At 42.1% G+C, this 17,960-nt stretch overlaps 1 protein-coding gene across 2 annotated transcripts in view; it reads left to right on the top strand.

Annotated features, from left to right (window-relative positions):
* HELQ (helicase, POLQ like) overlaps positions 1 to 11,886 on the top strand; it is a 63,154-nt gene extending 51,268 nt beyond the window's left edge. The window contains exons 18-19 of one of the 2 annotated variants that reach the window (XM_063663833.1): positions 8,031 to 8,085; positions 10,717 to 10,787. In XM_063663833.1, coding sequence (XP_063519903.1) covers positions 8,031 to 8,085; positions 10,717 to 10,766 — 105 coding nt within the window. In that variant the 3' untranslated portion in view covers positions 10,767 to 10,787. Of the gene's footprint in view, positions 1 to 8,030; positions 8,086 to 10,716; positions 10,788 to 11,513 lie in introns of those variants that run through there. The other variant, XM_063663834.1, reaches the window with a different exon arrangement.
* Positions 11,887 to 17,960: the final 6,074 nt, after the last annotated feature.

Here is a 17,960-nt window from a genome sequence, read left to right as displayed (position 1 = left end):
TGGATAACTCGGTGAATGGAATTGAGACAAATGGCTACCACGCCATTTAGAAAAATATTAAGCTTAGCATGGACAACATGGCAAGACCCCGTCCCTACAAAAAATTAAAAAATTAGCTAGGCTTGGTGGCGCATACTTGTGGTCCCAGCTCCTTAGGAGACTGAGGTGTGAGGATCACTTGAGCCTGGGAGTATGAGGCTACAGTGAGCTGAGATCACATGCTACTGCACTCCAGCCTGGGCAACAGAACAAGACCCTCTCTCTCTCTTTTCTCTCTCTCTCTCTCTCTCTACATATATATATATTTAGCACTCTATCTATAATATATGTTTTATATTATAAATATAAATAGAGAGCTGATTTCTAGCTATTGCTTTAAACCAAATTAAACTTTAGGCAAATCAAAGATTCAAATGTGGAATTTTTGAAGGTGTCATCTGACTACGCTGAAGCATCAAAGAATGTATCTGCAGTTCCTTCTTGTAAGGCTTCAAAACAGTAAAATGTCAGTAATTCCAGTGTGGTGTCAGGTTTTTTTTTTTCTTTTTTTTTTTTTACTATACTTTAAGTTTTAGGGTACATGTGCACAACGTGCAGGTTAGTTACATATGTATACATGTGCCATACTGGTGTGCTGCACCCATCAGCTCGTCATTTAACATTAGGTATATCTCCTAATGCTATCCCTCCCCACTCCCCCGACCCAACAACAGGCCCCAGTGTGTGATGTTCCCCTTCCTGTGTCCATGTGTTCTCATTGTTCAGTTCCCACCTATGAGTGAGAACATGCGGTGTTTGGTTTTTTGTCCTTGTGATAGTTTGCTGAGAATGATGGTTTCCAGCTTCATCCATGTCCCTACAAAGGACATGAACTCATCATTTTTTATGGCTGCGTAGTATTCCATGGTGTATATGTGCCACATTTTCTTAATCCAGTCTATCATTGTTGGACATTTGGCTTGGCTCCAAGTCTTTGCTATTGTGAATAGTGCCACAATAAACATATGTGTGCATGTGTCTTTATAGTAGCATGATTTATAATCCTTTGGGTATATACCCAGTAATGGGATTGCTGGGTCAAATGGTATTTGTAGTTCAAGATCCCTGAGGAATCGCCACACTGTCTTCCACAATGGTTGAACTAGTTTACAGTCCCACCAACGGTATAAAAGTGTTCTTATTTCTCCACATCCTCTCCAGCACCTGTTGTTTCCTGACTTTTAATGATTACCATTCTAACTGGTGTGAGATGGTATCTCATTGTGGTTTTGATTTGCATTTCTCTGATGGCCAGTGATGATGAGCATTTTTTCATGTGTCTTTTGGCTGCATAAATGTCTTCTTTTGAGAATTGTCTATTCATATCCTTCTCCCACTTTTTGATGGGGTTGTTTGTTTTTTTCTTGTAGATTTGTTTGAGTTCACTGTAGATTCTGGATATTAGCCCTTTGTCAAATGAGTAGATTGCAAAAATTTTCTCCCATTGTGTAGGTTGCCTGTTCACTCTGATGGTAGTTTCTTTTGCTGTGCAGAAGCTCTTTAGTTTAATTAGATCCCATTTGTCAATTTTGGCTTTTGTTGCCATTGCTTTTGGTGTTTTAGACATGAAGTCCTTGCCCATGCCTATGTCCTGAATGGTATTGCCTAGGTTTTCTTCTAGGGTTTTTATGGTTTTAGGTCTAACATTGAAGTCTTTAATCCATCTTGAATTAATTTTTGTATAAGGTATAAGGAAGGGATCCAGTTTCAGCTTTCTACATATAGCTAGCCAGTTTTCCCAGCACCATTTATTAAATAGGGAATTGTTTCCCCATTTCTTGTTTTTGTCAGGTTTATCAAAGATCAGATGGTTGTAGATATGCGGCATTATTTCTGAGGGCTCTGTTCTGTTCCATTGGTCTATATCTCTGTTTTGGTACCAGTACCATGCTGTTTTGGTTACTGTAGCCTTATATAGTATAGTTTGAAGTCAGGTAGCATGATGCCTCCAGCTTTGTTCTTTTGGCTTAGGATTGACTTGGCAATGTGGGCTCTTTTTTGGTTCCATATGAACTTTAAAGTAGTTTTTTCCAATTCTGTGAAGAAAGTCATTGGTAGCTTGATGGGGATGGCATTGAATCTATAAATTACCTTGGGCAGTATGGCCATTTTCACAATATTGGTTCTTCCTACCCATAAGCATGGAATGTTCTTCCATTTGTTTATATCCTCTTTTATTTCATTGAGCAGTGGTTTGTAGTTCTCCTTGAAGACGTCCTTCACATCCCTTGTAAGTTGGATTCCTAGGTATTTTATTCTCTTTGAAGCAATTGTGAATGGGAGTTCACTTATGATTTGGCTCTCTGTTTGTCTGTTATTGGTGTATAGGAATGCTTGTGATTTTTGCACATTGATTTTGTATCCTGAGACTTTGCTGAAGTTGCCTATCAGCTTAAGGAGATTCTGGGCTGAGACGATGGGGTTTTCTAGATATACAATCATGTCATCTGCAAACAGGGACAATTTGACTTCCTCTTTTCCTAGTTGAATACCCTTTATTTCCTTCTCCTGCCTGATTGCCCTTGCCAGAACTTCTAACACTATGTTGAATAGGAGTGGTGAGAGAGGGCATCCCTGTCTTGTGCCAGTTTTCAAAGGGAATGCTTCCAGTTTTTGCCCATTCAGTATGATATTGGCTGTGGGTTTGTCATAGATAGCTCTTATTATCTTGAGATACATCCCATCAATACCTAATTTATTGAGAGTTTTTAGCATGAAGCGTTGTTGAATTTTGTCAAAGGCTTTTTCTGCATCTATTGAGATAATCATGTGGTTTTTGTCTTTGGTTCTGTTTATATGCTGGATTACGTTTATTGATTTGCATATGTTGAACCAGCCTTGCATCCCAGGGATGAAGCCCACTTGATCATGGTGGATAAGCTTCTTGATATGCTACTGGATTCGGTTTGCCAGTATTTTATTGAGGATTTTTGCATTGATGTTCATCAGGGATATTGGTCTAAAATTCTCTTTTTTTGTTGTGTCTCTGCCAGGCTTTGGTATCAGGGTGATGCTGGCCTCATAAAATGAGTTAGGGAGGATTCCCTCTTTTTCTGTTGATTGGAATAGTTTCAGAAGTAATGATACCAGCTCCTCCTTGTACCTCTGGTAGAATTTGGCTGTGAATCCATCTGGTCCTGGACCTTTTTTTTTGGTTGGTAAGCTATTAATTATTGCCTCAATTTCAGAGCCTGTTATTGGTCTATTCAGAGATTGAACTTCTTCCTAGTTTAGTCTTGGTAGGATGTATGTATTGAGTAACTTATCCATTTCTTCTAGATTTTCTAGTTTATTTCCATAGAGGTGTTTGTAGTATTCTCTGATGGTAGTTTGTGTTTCTGTGGGATCAGTGGTGATATCCCCTTTATCATTTTTTATTGCGTCTATTTGATTCTTCTCTCCTTTCTTCTTTATTAGTCTTGCTAGCGGTCTATGAATTTTTTTGATCTTTTCAAAAAACCAGCTCCTGGATTCATTGATTTTTTGAAGGGTTTTTTGTGTCTATTTCCTTCAGTTCTGCTCTGATCTTAGTTATTTCTTGCCCTCTGCTAGCTTTTGAATGTGTTTGCTCTTGCTTCTCTAGTTCTTTTAATTGTGATGTTAGGGTGTTGATTTTAGATCTTTCCTGCTCTCTCTTGTGGGCATTTAGTGCTATAAATTTCCCTCTACACACTGCTTTGAATGTGTCCCAGAGATTCTGGTATGTTGTGTCTTTGTTCTCATTGGTTTCAAAGAACATCTTTATTCCTGCCTTCATTTCATTATATACCCAGTAGTCATTCAGGAGCGGGTTGTTCAGTTTCCATGTAGTTGAGCACTTTTGAGTGAGTTTCTTAATCCTGAGTTCTAGTTTGATTGCAGTGTGGTCTGAGAGACAGTTTGTTATAAATTCTGTTCTTTTACATTTGCTGAGGAGTGCTTTACTTCCAACTAAGTGGTCAATTTTGGAATAAGTGCAGTGTGGTGCTGAGAAGAATGTATATTCTGTTGATTTGGGGTGGAGAGTTCTGTAGATGTCTATTAGGTCTGCTTGGTGCAGAGCTGAGTTCAATTCCTGGAAATCCTTGTTAACTTTCTGTCTCGTTAATCTGTCTGATGTTGACAGTGGGGTGTTAAAGTCTCCCATTATTATTGTGTGGGAGTCTAAGTCTCTTTGTAGGTCACTGAGGACTTGCTTTATGAATCTGGGTGCTCCTGTATTGGGTGCATATATATTTAGGATAGTTAGCTCTTCTTGTTGAATTGATCCCTTTACCATTACGTAATGGCCTTCTTTGTCTCTTTTGATCTTTGTTGATTTAAAGTCTGTTTTATCAGTGCCTAGGATTGCAACCCCTGCCTTTTTTTGTTTTCCATTTGCTTGGTAGATCTTCCTCCATCCCTTTATTTTGAGCCTATGTGTGTCTCTGCACGTGAGATGGGTTTCCTGAATACAGCACACTGATGGGTCTTGACTCTTTATCCAATTTGCAGGTCTGTGTCTTTTAATTGGGGCATTTAGCCCATTTACATTTAAGGTTAGTATTGTTATGTGTGAATTTGATCCTGTCATCATGATGTTAGCTGGTTATTTTGCTCGTTAGTTGATGCAGTTTCTTCCTAGCCTCGATGGTCTTTACAATTTGGCATGTTTTTGCAGTGGCTGGTACTGGTTGTTCCTTTCCATGTTTAGTGCTTCCTTCAGGAGCTCTTTTAGGGCAGGTCTAGTGGTGACAAAATCTCTCAGCATTTGCTTGTCTGTAAAGGATTTTATTTCTCCTTCACTTATGAAGCTTAGTTTGGCTGGATACGAAATTCTGGGTTGAAAATTCTTTTCTTTAGGAATGTTGAATATTGGCCCCCGCTCTCTTCTGGCTTGTAGAGTTTCTGCCAAGAGATCAGCTGTTAGTCTGATGGGCTTCCCTTTGTGGGTAACCCGACCTTTCTCTCTGACTGCCCTTAACATTTTTTCCTTCATTTCAACTTTGGTGAATCTGACAATTATGTGTCTTGGAGTTGTGTCTTGGAGCTGCTCTTCTCGAGGAGTGTCTTTGTGGTGTTGTCTGTATTTCCTGAATTTGAATGTTGGCCTGCCTTGCTGGATTGGGGAAGTTCTCCTGGATAATATCCTGCAGAGTGTTTTCCAACTTGGTTCCTTTCTCCCCATCACTTTCAGGTACACCAATCAGATGTAGATTTGGTCTTTTCACATAGTCCCATATTTCTTCGAGGTTTTGTTGATTTCTTTTTGTTCTTTTTTCTCTAAACTTCTCACTTCATTTCATTCATTTCGTCTTCCATCACTGATACCCTTTCTTCCAGTTGATCAAATCGGCTACTGAGGCTTGTGCATTCGTCACATAGTTCTCGTGCCTTGGTTTTCAGCTCCCTCAAGTCCTTTAAGGAGTTCTCTGCATTGGTTATTCTAGTTAGCCATTTGTCTAATTTGTTTTCAAAGTTTTTAACTTCTTTGCCATGGGTTCAAACTTCCTCCTTTAGCTCGGAGTAGTTTGATCATCTGAAGCCTTCTTCTCTCAACTCATCAAAGTCATTCTCCGTCCAGCTTTGTTCCATTGCTGATGAGGAGCTGCGTTCCTTTGGAGGAGGAGAGGCGCTCTGATTTTTGGAGTTTCCAGTTTTTCTGCTCTGTTTTTTCCCCATCTTTGTGGTTTTATCTACCTTTGGTCTTTGATGATGGTGACGTACAGATGGGGTTTTGGTGTGGATGTCCTTTCTGTTTGTTAGTTTTCCTTCTAAGTCAGGGCCCTCAGCTGCAGGTCTGTTGGAGTTTGCTGGAGGTCCACTCCAGACCCTGTTTGCCTGGGTATCAGCAGCGGAGGCTGCAGAACAGCAGATATTGGTGAACAGCAGATGTTGCTGCCTGATCATTCCTCTGGAAGTTTTGTCTCAGAGGAATCCGGCCATGTGAGGTGTCAGTCTGCCCCTACTGGGGGGTGCCTCCCAGTTAGGCTACTTGGGGGTCAGGGACCCACTTGAGGAGGCAGTCTGTCCATTCTCAGATATCTAGCTGCGTGCTAGGAGAACCACTACTCTCTTCAAGGCTGTCAGACAGGGGCGTTTAAGTCTGCAGCGGATTCTGCTGCCTGTTGTTTGGCTGTGCCCTGCCCCCAGAAGTGGAGTCTACAGAGGCAGGCAGGCCTCCTTGAGCTGCAGTGGGCTCCACCCAGTTCGAGCTTCCTGGTGGCTTTGTTTACCTACTTCAGCCTTGGCAATGGTGGGCACCCCTCCCCCAGCCTCGCTGCCACCTTGCAGTTTGATCTCAGACTGCTGTGCTAGCAATGAGGGACGCTTCGTTGGGGTAGGACCCTCCAAGCCAGGCACGGGATATAATCTCCTGGTGTGCTGTTTGCTAACACCATTGGAAAAGTGCAGTATTAGGGTGGGAGTGACCCAATTTTCCAGGTGCCGTCTGTCACCTCTTTCTTTGACTAAGAAAGGGAATTCCCTGACCCGTTGCGCTTCCTGGGTGAGACGATGCCTCGCCCTGCTTCAGCTCACACTTGGTGCACTGCACCCACTGTCCTGCACCCACTTTCTGACACTTCCCAGTGAGATGAGCCCGGTACCTCAGTTGGAAATGCAGAAATCACCCGTCTTCTGTATCACTCACGCTGGGAGCTGTAGACTGGAGTTGTTCCTATTCGGCCATCTTGGCTCCACCCCTATTGTTTTTCTTTTTAGATTCTTTTCAAGCTACAAGCCAGCTGGCCCATTTCTAAGATGCTTAGCTTCAAGATCTTTCTAATGTCCAAGCCTCTTCTGCTTTGCATTATAAATTTAAACAACCACCCAAAAGAGGCTTTTCTGTTGGAGCACACCCATGTTTAAGGTCAAGTATGAGCCTTTTCAAACCTAGCCACCCACTCCTCCAATCTCCATACTGGCATTTTTTCAGGAAGGACTAAGGTAAGGCCCTCCCTGACTTTATGCTTTCATTTATGAGAGTCTTTCCACACAAGCATCACTGCAGCTTTTGAACTCCATCTCATTATGACAAGAAGTAACACCAAAAATATATAACCATTGTTATACTTGGTTTTATCTAACAATTTCTAGTAATTTATAATCATGTTGACAAGTGTGCTTTTTTTTTTTTTTTTTTTTTTTTTTTTTTTTTTTTTTTTTATTTGAGACAGGAGCACAGAGTTTCCCTCTTGTTGCCCAGGCTGGAGTGCAATGGCACGATCTCAGCTCACCACAAACCTCCGCCTCCCAGGTTCAAGACATTCTCCTGCCTCAGCCTCCCGAGTAGCTGGGATTAAAGGCATGCGCCACCACGCCCGGCTAATTTTGTATTTTTAGTAGAGTTGGGGTTTCTCCATGTTGGTCAGGCTGGTCTTGAACTCCCGACCTCAGGTGATCCGTCTGCCTTGGCCTTCCAAAGTGCTGGGATTACAGGCGTGAGCCACCGTGCTTGGCCTTATTTTCTTTTTTTTTGAGATGGAGTCTTGCTCTGTTGCCCAGGCTGGAGTGCAGTGGTGCAATCTTGGCTCACTGCAACCTCCATCTCCCAGGTTCAAGCAATTCTTCTGCCTCAGCCTCCCTAGTCACTGGGACTACAGGCATGTGCCACCACACCTGGCTAATTTTTGTATTTTTAGTAGAGACAGGGTTTCACCATGTTGTCTAGGCTGGTCTCTAACTCCTCACCTCAGGTGATCCACCCACTTCAGCCTCCCAAAGTGCTGGGATTACAGGCATGAGCCACTGTACCCAGCCAGAAGTGTATATTTTCTTTTGTTACACTCAATGACAATAAGGGTGACAATAAACTACCATTTATTGAAGGTTTGCCAAGTGCTGGCACTATGCTGAACACTTTCATGCTTTGTCTAGATGATTCCTTGCAGCCATCCGAGGTGCTGTTTTTTACCTTACATTGCCAATGTGGAAAGTGTGGCTTGCCAGGATCACCACATTATCAAGTGACAGAGCCTAGACTCATCCCTGATCACACTGATAATTCTGTTTTTGATTGTGTTCATTTGCAGCGCAAGCTACTCTACATGTGTTTGGAAAGGAGTGGATCAAGATGGCAGACTGAGCGTATGTGTTTGCCCTTCCTCTTGCCTAAAATCCCATGAAATGATTTAAAATAGAGATTTGGGCAAGGCACAGTGGCTCACGCCTGTAATCCCAGTACTTTGGGAGGCTGAAGTGGGTGGATCACTTGAGGTCAGGAGTTTGAGACCAGCCTGGCCAACATGGTGAAACCCCTTCTCTAATAAAAATACAAAAATTAGGTGGGCGTGGTAGTGGATGTCTGTAATCCCAGCCACTTGGGTGTCTGAGGCAGGAGAATTGCTTGAACCCTGGAAGCAGAGGTTGCAGTGAGCCAAGATCGTGCCATTGTACTCCAGCCTGGGCACAGAGCAAAACTCCATCTCAAAATAAAAAATAAATAAATAAAATAGAGATTTGAAAATAGCCCAAGTGTATAATAGTGCAGAAAAACAGTGAAGACTGGCACTAACACATAGGGTCATGAAGATTAAAAAGCCAAATGGAGCATCCTAGGCCAGCAGGCTTTTCCTACTCCCTCACTGATGCAGAATAGTACACACTAGTGGCATTTCCTACAAAGCTAAAACGGTATCCTACAGGATCCGGCAAGGAGTGAAAGATAGAAGATAACCTCCACACACCCACAAGAAAAGCTACTGGCTCAAACCCTCAGCGTGTTACCACAATCTGGTAACAGAAAAAGCAGAAAACAAGGATTCTCAGGTACTAAGTTGCTCAGAGAACCAAGAATGCCGAATGTTTATGAGTAAAGTCAACACCATAAAATAGAGACAGCAATTCAGCAAACAGAAGAATTACAATCTAAGGAGGCAATTAATAAGCAACAGATCAAGATTTTAGAAAACCATAATTAATATTTTAGGGTGGATGCTAGATAGAAGGCAAAGATCAAATTATCATAACAAGTTAATATTTTGATCAAAATGAAAAACGCAATAGCTGGCTGGGCACAGTGGCTCACGCCTGTAATCCTAGCACTTTGGGAGGCAAAGGCAGGCAGACTGTTTGAGTCCAGGAGTTTGAGACCAGCCTGGCCAACATGGCGAAACCCCATCTCTACTAAAAACACACACACAGACAAAAATTAGCCAGGCATGATGGTGTGTGCCTGTAATCCTAGCTACTCAGGTGGCTGAGGCAGGAGAATTGCTTAAACCCAGGAGGTGGAGGTTGCAGTGAGCCTTGACTGCACCACTGTACTCCAGCCTGGGCAACAGAGTGAGACTCTGTGTCAAAAAAAAAAAAAAAAAAAAAAAAAAAAAGCTGGATTAAATAGCGAGAATAGTCAGACCTGGAGAGCCAATTAGTGATTTCCAAGTTTGAGTTGGAGAATCTTTCTGAGCTGCATAACTATAGAACAAAAAAATTGCTAACTATGAAAGAAAGCAATGGAAGTCATGGAGGAGAGATTCAGACATCTGTATGTCTAAAAAGCGTACCAGAGGGAGAGAACAAATAAATACAAGATAAATTTCCCTAGAGCTGATGAAAAACAGATTGAAAGGGCCCCACCAGGTCCTGACCAATACCTAGACACATGGCAATGAAAAACCAGAATGCTCAGGATAAAGCCTCGAAAGAGAAAAAAGTAAGAACAGATTACAGTCCAAAGGAATGAGAATTCTATTAATACCTATTTATTGCTGTGCTGAAAGACAATAAAGCCATATCTTCAGAGGTATAGAGAAAAGACCCTAGTAATCTATGCCCATCCTAGCATAGAGATAAAATAAACACCTTGAGACATGCAGGAAATAACAGAATCAGACATTCTGTCGAAGACTTCAGGCTTTTTGTGAGAGAGAATTAAACTAATATATTTAAGCCATTTAAATTTTTGGGGGGGCACAACAGTTTTATCCTTTTTTCAAAGGATGTAGCCTATTAGAACGCTGTGGCTTATTCTTCATTGACTGTAGATGTCAACACAGCGAGAGCTATTTTAGCACAATTCAGAAAGATCAGATTCAAAGGAAAATATCTAATTTGTGACTTCACCTTTCATACCTAACCTGGAATAGGAATATGTCAGTCTCTTAGAAAGGTTCTGATGTTAGCTTTGTATCTCTGAAGCAGTCTTCACTCTCTAAATACAATAGAAAATGTCCAGGTTGAAGCAAGGTCAAGAGATAAATTATTATTTCTCTTCTACTTTTAAAACATGCAGGTAGGTGTGAAGATCACAAGAAATGCAATATTGACAAGCAACAATGATTTTTAATGTTCCTCTTGTGAAAATGTAGGATCTATCAGGATATTATATGATGGATTCACTCAAATGTTCCTGAAGGACATTAATACATATGAAAAAGGACAGTGAGTTGAAGCTGTATTGCACCAGACTAAATAAAATGAGTGGATAGTTTTCTGAGGGCCATACCCTCCAGACAGCTGGAATAATCCCACCAAAATATTGGGCAATTGTTTTCTGCCACTGACTGCGCACCAACAAGGGACTCTGCACTGCATAGTAGGGAGGTATGATCTGCCTTCCCCACTGAGTTGGTGGCTTTGAGCTCTCTGTTGTCCCTTATGATTATGTTTAGAATGTTCTAAAGCAAACTTGGAGGAGAAAACTAGGTATGATGAATTAGTGGGCTTCATTTCCTTCATTTTTCATTGTTAAAATCGCCCTTTGATCCTTGTCTTCAGAAGCTATGAAAGTGATATGTGGCCACTTGAAGTACTTCTTGAAGATGTGATAAATGTCTTTCAAGATAACTACAGGTATGCAATATATAAAAATTTTGCTATTCAGAATAGGTATTACTCTGGAGGAAATAACTGGATTTTGCTCTAACTGAACCACATGTATTAGATTATTAAACTCCCCGCCAAAACAAGGCATCTGCACATCGATGGCAGCAGAAGTTTTCGTCTAAGGTCTGTGCTCAAACAAATGAGTGACCTAGCAGCACAAGTTAATACACTGGTAGACTCTGGTGTTTAAAATTCAGTACATTGCCTGGGCACAGTGGCTCACGCCTGTAATCCCAACACTTTAGAAGGCCAAGGCTGGAGGATCTCTTGAGGCCAGGAGTTCAAGATCAGCCTGGGCAACATAGTGAGACCCCCTTCTCTACAAAATATAAGAAAATTAGCCGGGTGTGCTGTTGCACACCTGTAGTCCCTGCTACTCATGAGGCTGAGGCAGGAGGATTGCTTGAGCCCAGGAGCTCGATGTTGCAGTGGGCTGTGATTGCACCACTGAACTCCAGCCTGGACAACAAAGTGAGACCCTGTATCCAGAAATAAAATAAAATAGAAAGCTGTGCATTTTGCATTTGAGTGTGTGTTTTGTTTCTTCTAAATATTTTAAATAACCTGTTTTTGCTGTTTTAGAATTTGAACTCAAATCTGTGAGATACCTGATGTAGTAGGCAGTAGAATGGCCAGCCATAGAAGTTCAACTCCTAATTCCTGGAACGTATAAACATGTTTTGTTACAGGGCAAGAGGAAATTAGAATTGTGGATGGAATTCAGTTTGCTAGTCAGCTGACCTTGAGATGAAGAGATTGACCTGAATCATCTGGGTGGGCCCAACGTAATCACAAAGGTTCTTATAAGTGAAAGCAGGAGACAGGCGAGTTAGTCCGAGTGATCTGATCTGAGGAAGACGCCACCAGCCAGATGGAAAGGGCCTCAAGCCAAGGAACGCAGGCGGCCTCCAGCAGCTGGAAAAGGCAAGGAAGCAGCTTCTCCTCTAGGGTTTCCAAGAAGGAACACAGCCCTCCTGACCCCTGTTGTTAGCCTAGAAATACCTTTTTCAGACTTCTGACCTCCAGAACTGTAAGATAAATAAAGCCTTGTTGTTTTAAGCCACTACATTTGTGGTAATTTGTTACAGCAGTAACAGAAAACCAATATACCTGAAAATAACTCTTCAGCATCCTGGGGTTCTGTGGAACACAAATGGAAAACCACCATTCTGGAAGGTTCCTTCTGGATCTTAGCACATGAGTAATCTAAGTTAAATACCCATGACAGGATTATTTTATACTCCTGAAAACTATATAGAAGTTAACTGTGGCTGGGCGTGGTGGCTCACGCCTGTAATCCCAACACTTTGGGAGCCCAAGGCGGGCAGATCACAAGGTCAGGAGTTCGAGACCAGCCTGGGCAACATAGTGAAACCCCATCTCTACTAAAAAATACAAAAAATTAGCCGGGCGTGGTGGCAGGTGCCTGTAATCTCAGCGACTAGGGAGGCTGAGGCAGGAGAATGGCTTGAACCTGGGAGGCAGAGGTTGCAGTGACCCGAGATCATGCCACTGCACTCCAGCCTGGGCGACAGAGTGAGACTCCATCTCAAAAAAAAAAGTTTACTGTGATGGATACCTAACATTTTTATTGATTGCTCTTTTCTCCAGTGAAAAGATTTTATTTATAGTATTAGTATTATTTATTTATAGTATTATAACAGTTTAAGTAAAATGTAAAAGTCCTATCCTTAGTTGATTAAAACAGAACAACAAAGATCCAATTAATACAGATAACCGAAAGTTTGAATTGCTAACTGCAGAGGAGTTTTTATGAGCCATCTAGTTAGTCTCTAACACTTCCCCAAACCTTTCTTCTCTTTTTAAAATGGGCAGAAAGGATACTATCATAAGAAAGAGATATGCATAAAGTTATGAAAATATAGGCTAACAGCAATGAGAGTGTAAAGAACTAGCTATTATAATGCCAAATGCTAAACGTTTTTCCTTTGTGGTAAAACATAATATTACTGTATGATCACGCATAAAATTGGAAAAAAATCCGTAGGCAATGGACTACTTACTCCATACAAAGTGCAGCAACACTAGTTTGATTTTGCATAAATTTGTAAGCATTTTGAGAGTTGTAATAAAAGTTTATTGTTCATCCTAGAAACGCTGAAGGAATTCAACATCATTTTACTGAAATTTGTCAAAGCCATTGAAAGCTCATTTAAAATATTTAAGTGCATTTTACTGAATAGTTTCAATATACTAGCCTGATACTAGTAGAAGGCAGGAGGTGGAATACTTGGTTCTTATTTCTTTTAGGAGTAGCGAAATGTTGTTACCCATGGTAACAAAACGAGATGTAGAGTATGCAAGATAAATGTTCTAGACACCAGAGTGAGCAAAGTGGGAGGTAGAGTCTGGGAAGGAACTGTGGTAGAAGGGGACCATGAACTAGATGCTAAAAGGATGGGAGAATTGGGGATGTCAGAGAGAAGGCATTTGGGGGAGCAAGAGCACAGGTACTCTTCCAGCTGAGGTGTACAAAGAAGAGGCTATGAGCTGCACCATCTGTATACTGGAGCTCTTAAGGCAGTAATGAGAAACCAAATGAGCAGCAGCACATGGTTTGTGCTAAGCCAGCACTACTTTCTCATCCGGTCTCCCTTGTGATCAGTGGAAGCCACGTGTGAAACGCCTGACAGAGGTGTGCACGTACCACCACAATACGGGCAGAGCCATCTGGAGGACAAGTTCATAATAACCTTGGTCTTGTCAGCTCCACGGTCTGTCTGCCTAAACTAATCCCTGCTCCCTATGACAAAAAGAAAATGTATCTGGCCTTTGTCCAAGACAAAGTCAGACACTAGTGAAGTACTAAAATAGACATTATTCTGTCATAACCACTGCAATAGGGAAGAGATCCAGTTTGAACTGAGCTTACTTTGATTGTGCAGAGGTGACTAGGTGTTTTAAAGGGAGAATGAGGGAGTAGGATGGGGGAACCAGACCAAGCTTGAGCAGGGACTGGGTTTGTTCATTGGTGCTTATGTGAAAGAAAAGCAGATTTCCCCTCACGTCTTTATGACAGGAGATAGTGCTACTAGTTAGAGCACAGTGGTCACCCTGCTGGGAGATGTGGTAAGGAGAGCGGAGTCATTTCCCTGAATTTTTGCATTTCAAAGAGATGGCCAGCAGGCGCAGTGGCTCACGCCAGTAATCCCACCACTTTGGGAGATCTGGGCGGCCAGATCACTGGAGGTCAGGAATTTGAGATCAGCCTGGCCAACATGGTAAAACCCCGTCTCTACTAAAAATACAAAAATTAGCCAGATATGGCGGCAGGAGCCTGTAATCCCAGCTACCCAGGAGTCTGAGGCAGGAGAATAGCTTCAACCATCTCAAAAAAAAAAAAGGGATGGCCCTCAGGTTCTTGAGGAGACAGTTCTGGATGGTGGAAATCAACATCACAAAGAGGGAGAGAAACGTCTACACTTGCAAACTTTCTAAAGGTACTGCTCTAAGGCAGGCAGGTGAAGGGGCCTATCTGTCTATTACCAGGTTTGGGCTGTAAAAAACAGTAATTCTCCAGCAGCCTTGAGGATTCCCAGGCAGGAACTTTAAGGGGAGTGAGGGGTCATCCTAGGGATTCAGCCTTAACTGTTAGAGACTATATTACTGGTGGTTCGAGTCTTTTAGTGGGGAAGAGAGGGTGTGGATGAAATCATTTGTTCTGAGAGTCTGTAGTTTTTATAGGCCCAAAGTTGAGGCCTCATCAAAAAGAGGGCTCAGAGGAGTCTTTCTAAAGTTTGAGCCGGGCATGGTGGCTCATGTCTATAATCCCAGCACATTGAGAGGGTGAGGTGGCAGGATCACTTGAGCTCAGGAGATTCAGGCTGCAGTGAGATATGATCATGCCATTGCACTCCAGCCTGGCAACAGACTGAGGCCCTGTATCTATTTTGAAACATAAAGTAATAGATAAAGTTTGGTCAAGAAGAGAGTTTTTGTCACCCTCCAATATTTGTTCAAAATGCTCCACTTAGCTCGTTTTTTAAAATACCATCACTAAGCTTGACATTTGGTTGTTATAAAACCTGGGTCTTGGTCTTTAACTTAATTTTAGTTCTTGGGTTTTTCTCAGTATGATCACACGGGAGTAGAAAGAGGGTTTTAACATGAGTTATTTCAGCCCTTTGCATAGCTCTTAAGTTCATCTTTCAAGACTCCTGCTGCAGGAGGAAGCCTTTAGAAACTGGAATGACCTTGAAAAGCTTCTTCCACCCATCGCTTGGGCCTGAGCAGGTGCAATTCAAAATGACCTCAAGGGGGTAGTTGAGCTTTTATAGGCAACAGGCTGCACTTTAGTTGTCCCAGCCTGTGCAGACATACTAAATCAAAATTAACTGTTAATGATAGTGGTGTCGGTACCACTCTGCTGGGGAAACTAAAAGGCAGAGAAACGAGGCTCTAACAGCTGTCAGTAATTGGGTCACTGCCTTCCCCTGAGCCCTGGCTGCCTACACTTTTGCCAGCACCTACTATCATTAATGTCCCTGCTGCCAAAAAGGCTTGCCTTTGCCAAGATGTTGGGCTGGATGAACACGTGTTCTTTCAGAAGAAGCCAAAAGTCCTTGAGAGAAGCACAAAAGTAGGACATGAGTCCATACACAGAAAAATGTGAGAATGGTCTGATGCCTCACTAAATAGTACCGTGGGCAGAACACACTAACAGTGGCTGCATCCACACTTTTGTTACTGTGGGCAGAATGAACGGCAGGTGGAGGCTGGCTTCCCTTCAAGTTTCATGTGTCCTTTTTTGTCGTCTTTTCCTGAAAAATGAGCAGACACTGTCAAAACTTCTTTATTATCAATTCAGCAATGAGAAAAAGTCTTTCCCATTATTTATTCCAAATGCATAATTGGCATGTTACTGATTCATAATGGCGAGTGGTTTCATCCATAAATAATGATCAATTGAGTTCCTGTGTCTGATACAAACCACTAAGCAGACTAAGATCAGAGAAACCCACTCAAGAGTTCGCTTTTCCTTAGTGAACGTCAATGGTCTGTTGAATGAGAAGCTTGAATCCCACCCTTGGTAATAGATGTCCTGGCTGGTCTCTGCTAGAATTGCAGATAAATTGTTCCACAGGTAATTCAAGTGGCTTGGAAGGAAATGAGTTCCACTCCTTATCCCTGGGAACACTTGCCACATCTATACTGTGAATTAAGAAGCTTCAGAGTGTTATTGGGGTGTTTTATTTAAGCACCTCAGTTTGGTGTTACTTACAAACCAATATATGTTAGTAGTTACATGTATGCGACTGTGGAGGGCGGTGATGTTCTCTCAGATTAAAAGCTCTTCTTGCTTTTCAGGCAGTACCATCAAAGTGGCAATTCAAGGGAACCCGGAAGTGAACTGCTGGGCTTGCTGTCTGGGGGTAGGCAGTGTTTCCTGCATGGTGGAGTACTCCAAAAGGGGCAATTGTGGAGCTACATCACTGGTGACCACAGAAAAAGAAATGGGATGGCTATTTATTTGTTCTCAGAACCATCCCCTGCTCTTTTCTTCTCGGAATTGTAGGGGCCAGAGCCTGGACATTTCCATTTCCCAGTCTTCCTTGTTGACCTGGTGCTCAGTTAGGTTTAGTCTGTGGGAACCCACTTGGAGCTCCAGAGCTGGTATTATGAAAGATGTCAGAGTCAAAATGGAGTCACTGATGTTAAGAAAACCCTAACAATAGAGCCAGGTAAGGCCATGAAGAGAGGGTTTCATGCTTGTATGCCTGATCATGAAAAAGACTACAACAAAACACAACTTTGTACATAAAATACTTCTGCAAGGACTTCTGCCCAGCAACTGCCAGTCCAACCTTGGACTGGTGCCACCATTATTATTGATCTTCATAGCCAAGGATAATTATTTCAAAACAATTACATAATCCTCATTTTTTCCTTTGAAAACCTTTGTGTTCCTTCACCTCCCTAAATATGCACATAGTTTACTACGGTATGTGCATTCCTATTGCAATGTTCCATTCCCAGATAAACATCTTTTCTTTTAGAGAGCCTCTCTCTGTTATTTAGGTTGACAATATAAAGATTATTTTAAGCTGAAGACATTTGAGATTCAACAGATACAGAAAGGAGCCCTTTCAGAGCTTCCTTTCTCTGACAAAAAGCAGAAACTTCTAAATGAGGGTGCCATAAATTTCCTCTTTGAAGCAGATTTCCTCCCATGAGAGAGACCAAGAGTTAACCTACCATAAATCCCCTCTTCAGTGTGGTTTCATGGCCAGAAAGAAGACAGAAAGACTACTTACAAACAAACATTATTACAAACTTTCTTGTCTCCTGTTGTTGTTTTTTTTCCCCCTAAAAACCTATTTATCTTTCCTAAAGAAATCTATTTGTTCTTTCATGAGGAGCCTTCTCTCCTTTCTCCCTTACACCTATGAAGTTAGGAATGTAAGCCCCAAATTCTAACTACCACACCACACCCAGTGACTCCTCACTGAGCACTCACGTGTGCATTGCACACACAAACTGTCTTTTCTCCTGTGACTCTGTCTTTTGTCTGTTAAATTCACAGGCCCTGAGCTACTGAACATAAGATAGTAAAGGGAAAGTTTTTCCTTCTCAATAGGCCAGTGGGAGGCACTGGCAGGAGATCTGGCAGCATCTCCGACTGCGTCTCCTCTAAGGTCCCAGCTTTTTTGAGGCAGCCCCTCTGCAGCCTCAGCTCCTTGGGCAGGCTCCAAAGTGGTTAACTCCCACCAGTGGTGGTGGTTCTGGCTCCTGGCTTCCCAATACCACCTTTTCTCTTGTTCTTTCTAGTCCTATGGGTAGTAGCAGCCTCTTGCTGTTGCTAATATCTGGCTTGCCTCCTTGTCCTTTGTTTGACTTTTCAATTCTCTCAAGACTTTTGTATTTGGTTCCCTATATCAAATTCCCTCAACAAAATTATCTGAGATGGGCTCTGTTTTCCAAACCGGACACTCTCTGATAAAAGAGGTAGGCATGGTTTGATCTTCCTCATCACCATCAGGGCCTTTCCAATGCCAGTCTTCCTTAAATTCTTTATAGGAACAGGAAATTGGTTAGTGTTTGGGGGATATAGAGAAGAAAATCTTTTTCCTTCTATCCTCCTAGCTTCAATGGCTGAGGCCCACAAATCAAACTGA

The sequence above is a fragment of the Pongo pygmaeus genome, chromosome 3 (genome assembly GCF_028885625.2).
Source record: "Pongo pygmaeus isolate AG05252 chromosome 3, NHGRI_mPonPyg2-v2.0_pri, whole genome shotgun sequence".
Lineage (NCBI taxonomy): Eukaryota > Metazoa > Chordata > Mammalia > Primates > Hominidae > Pongo > Pongo pygmaeus.
This window is presented reverse-complemented; position numbering and strand designations above follow the sequence as displayed.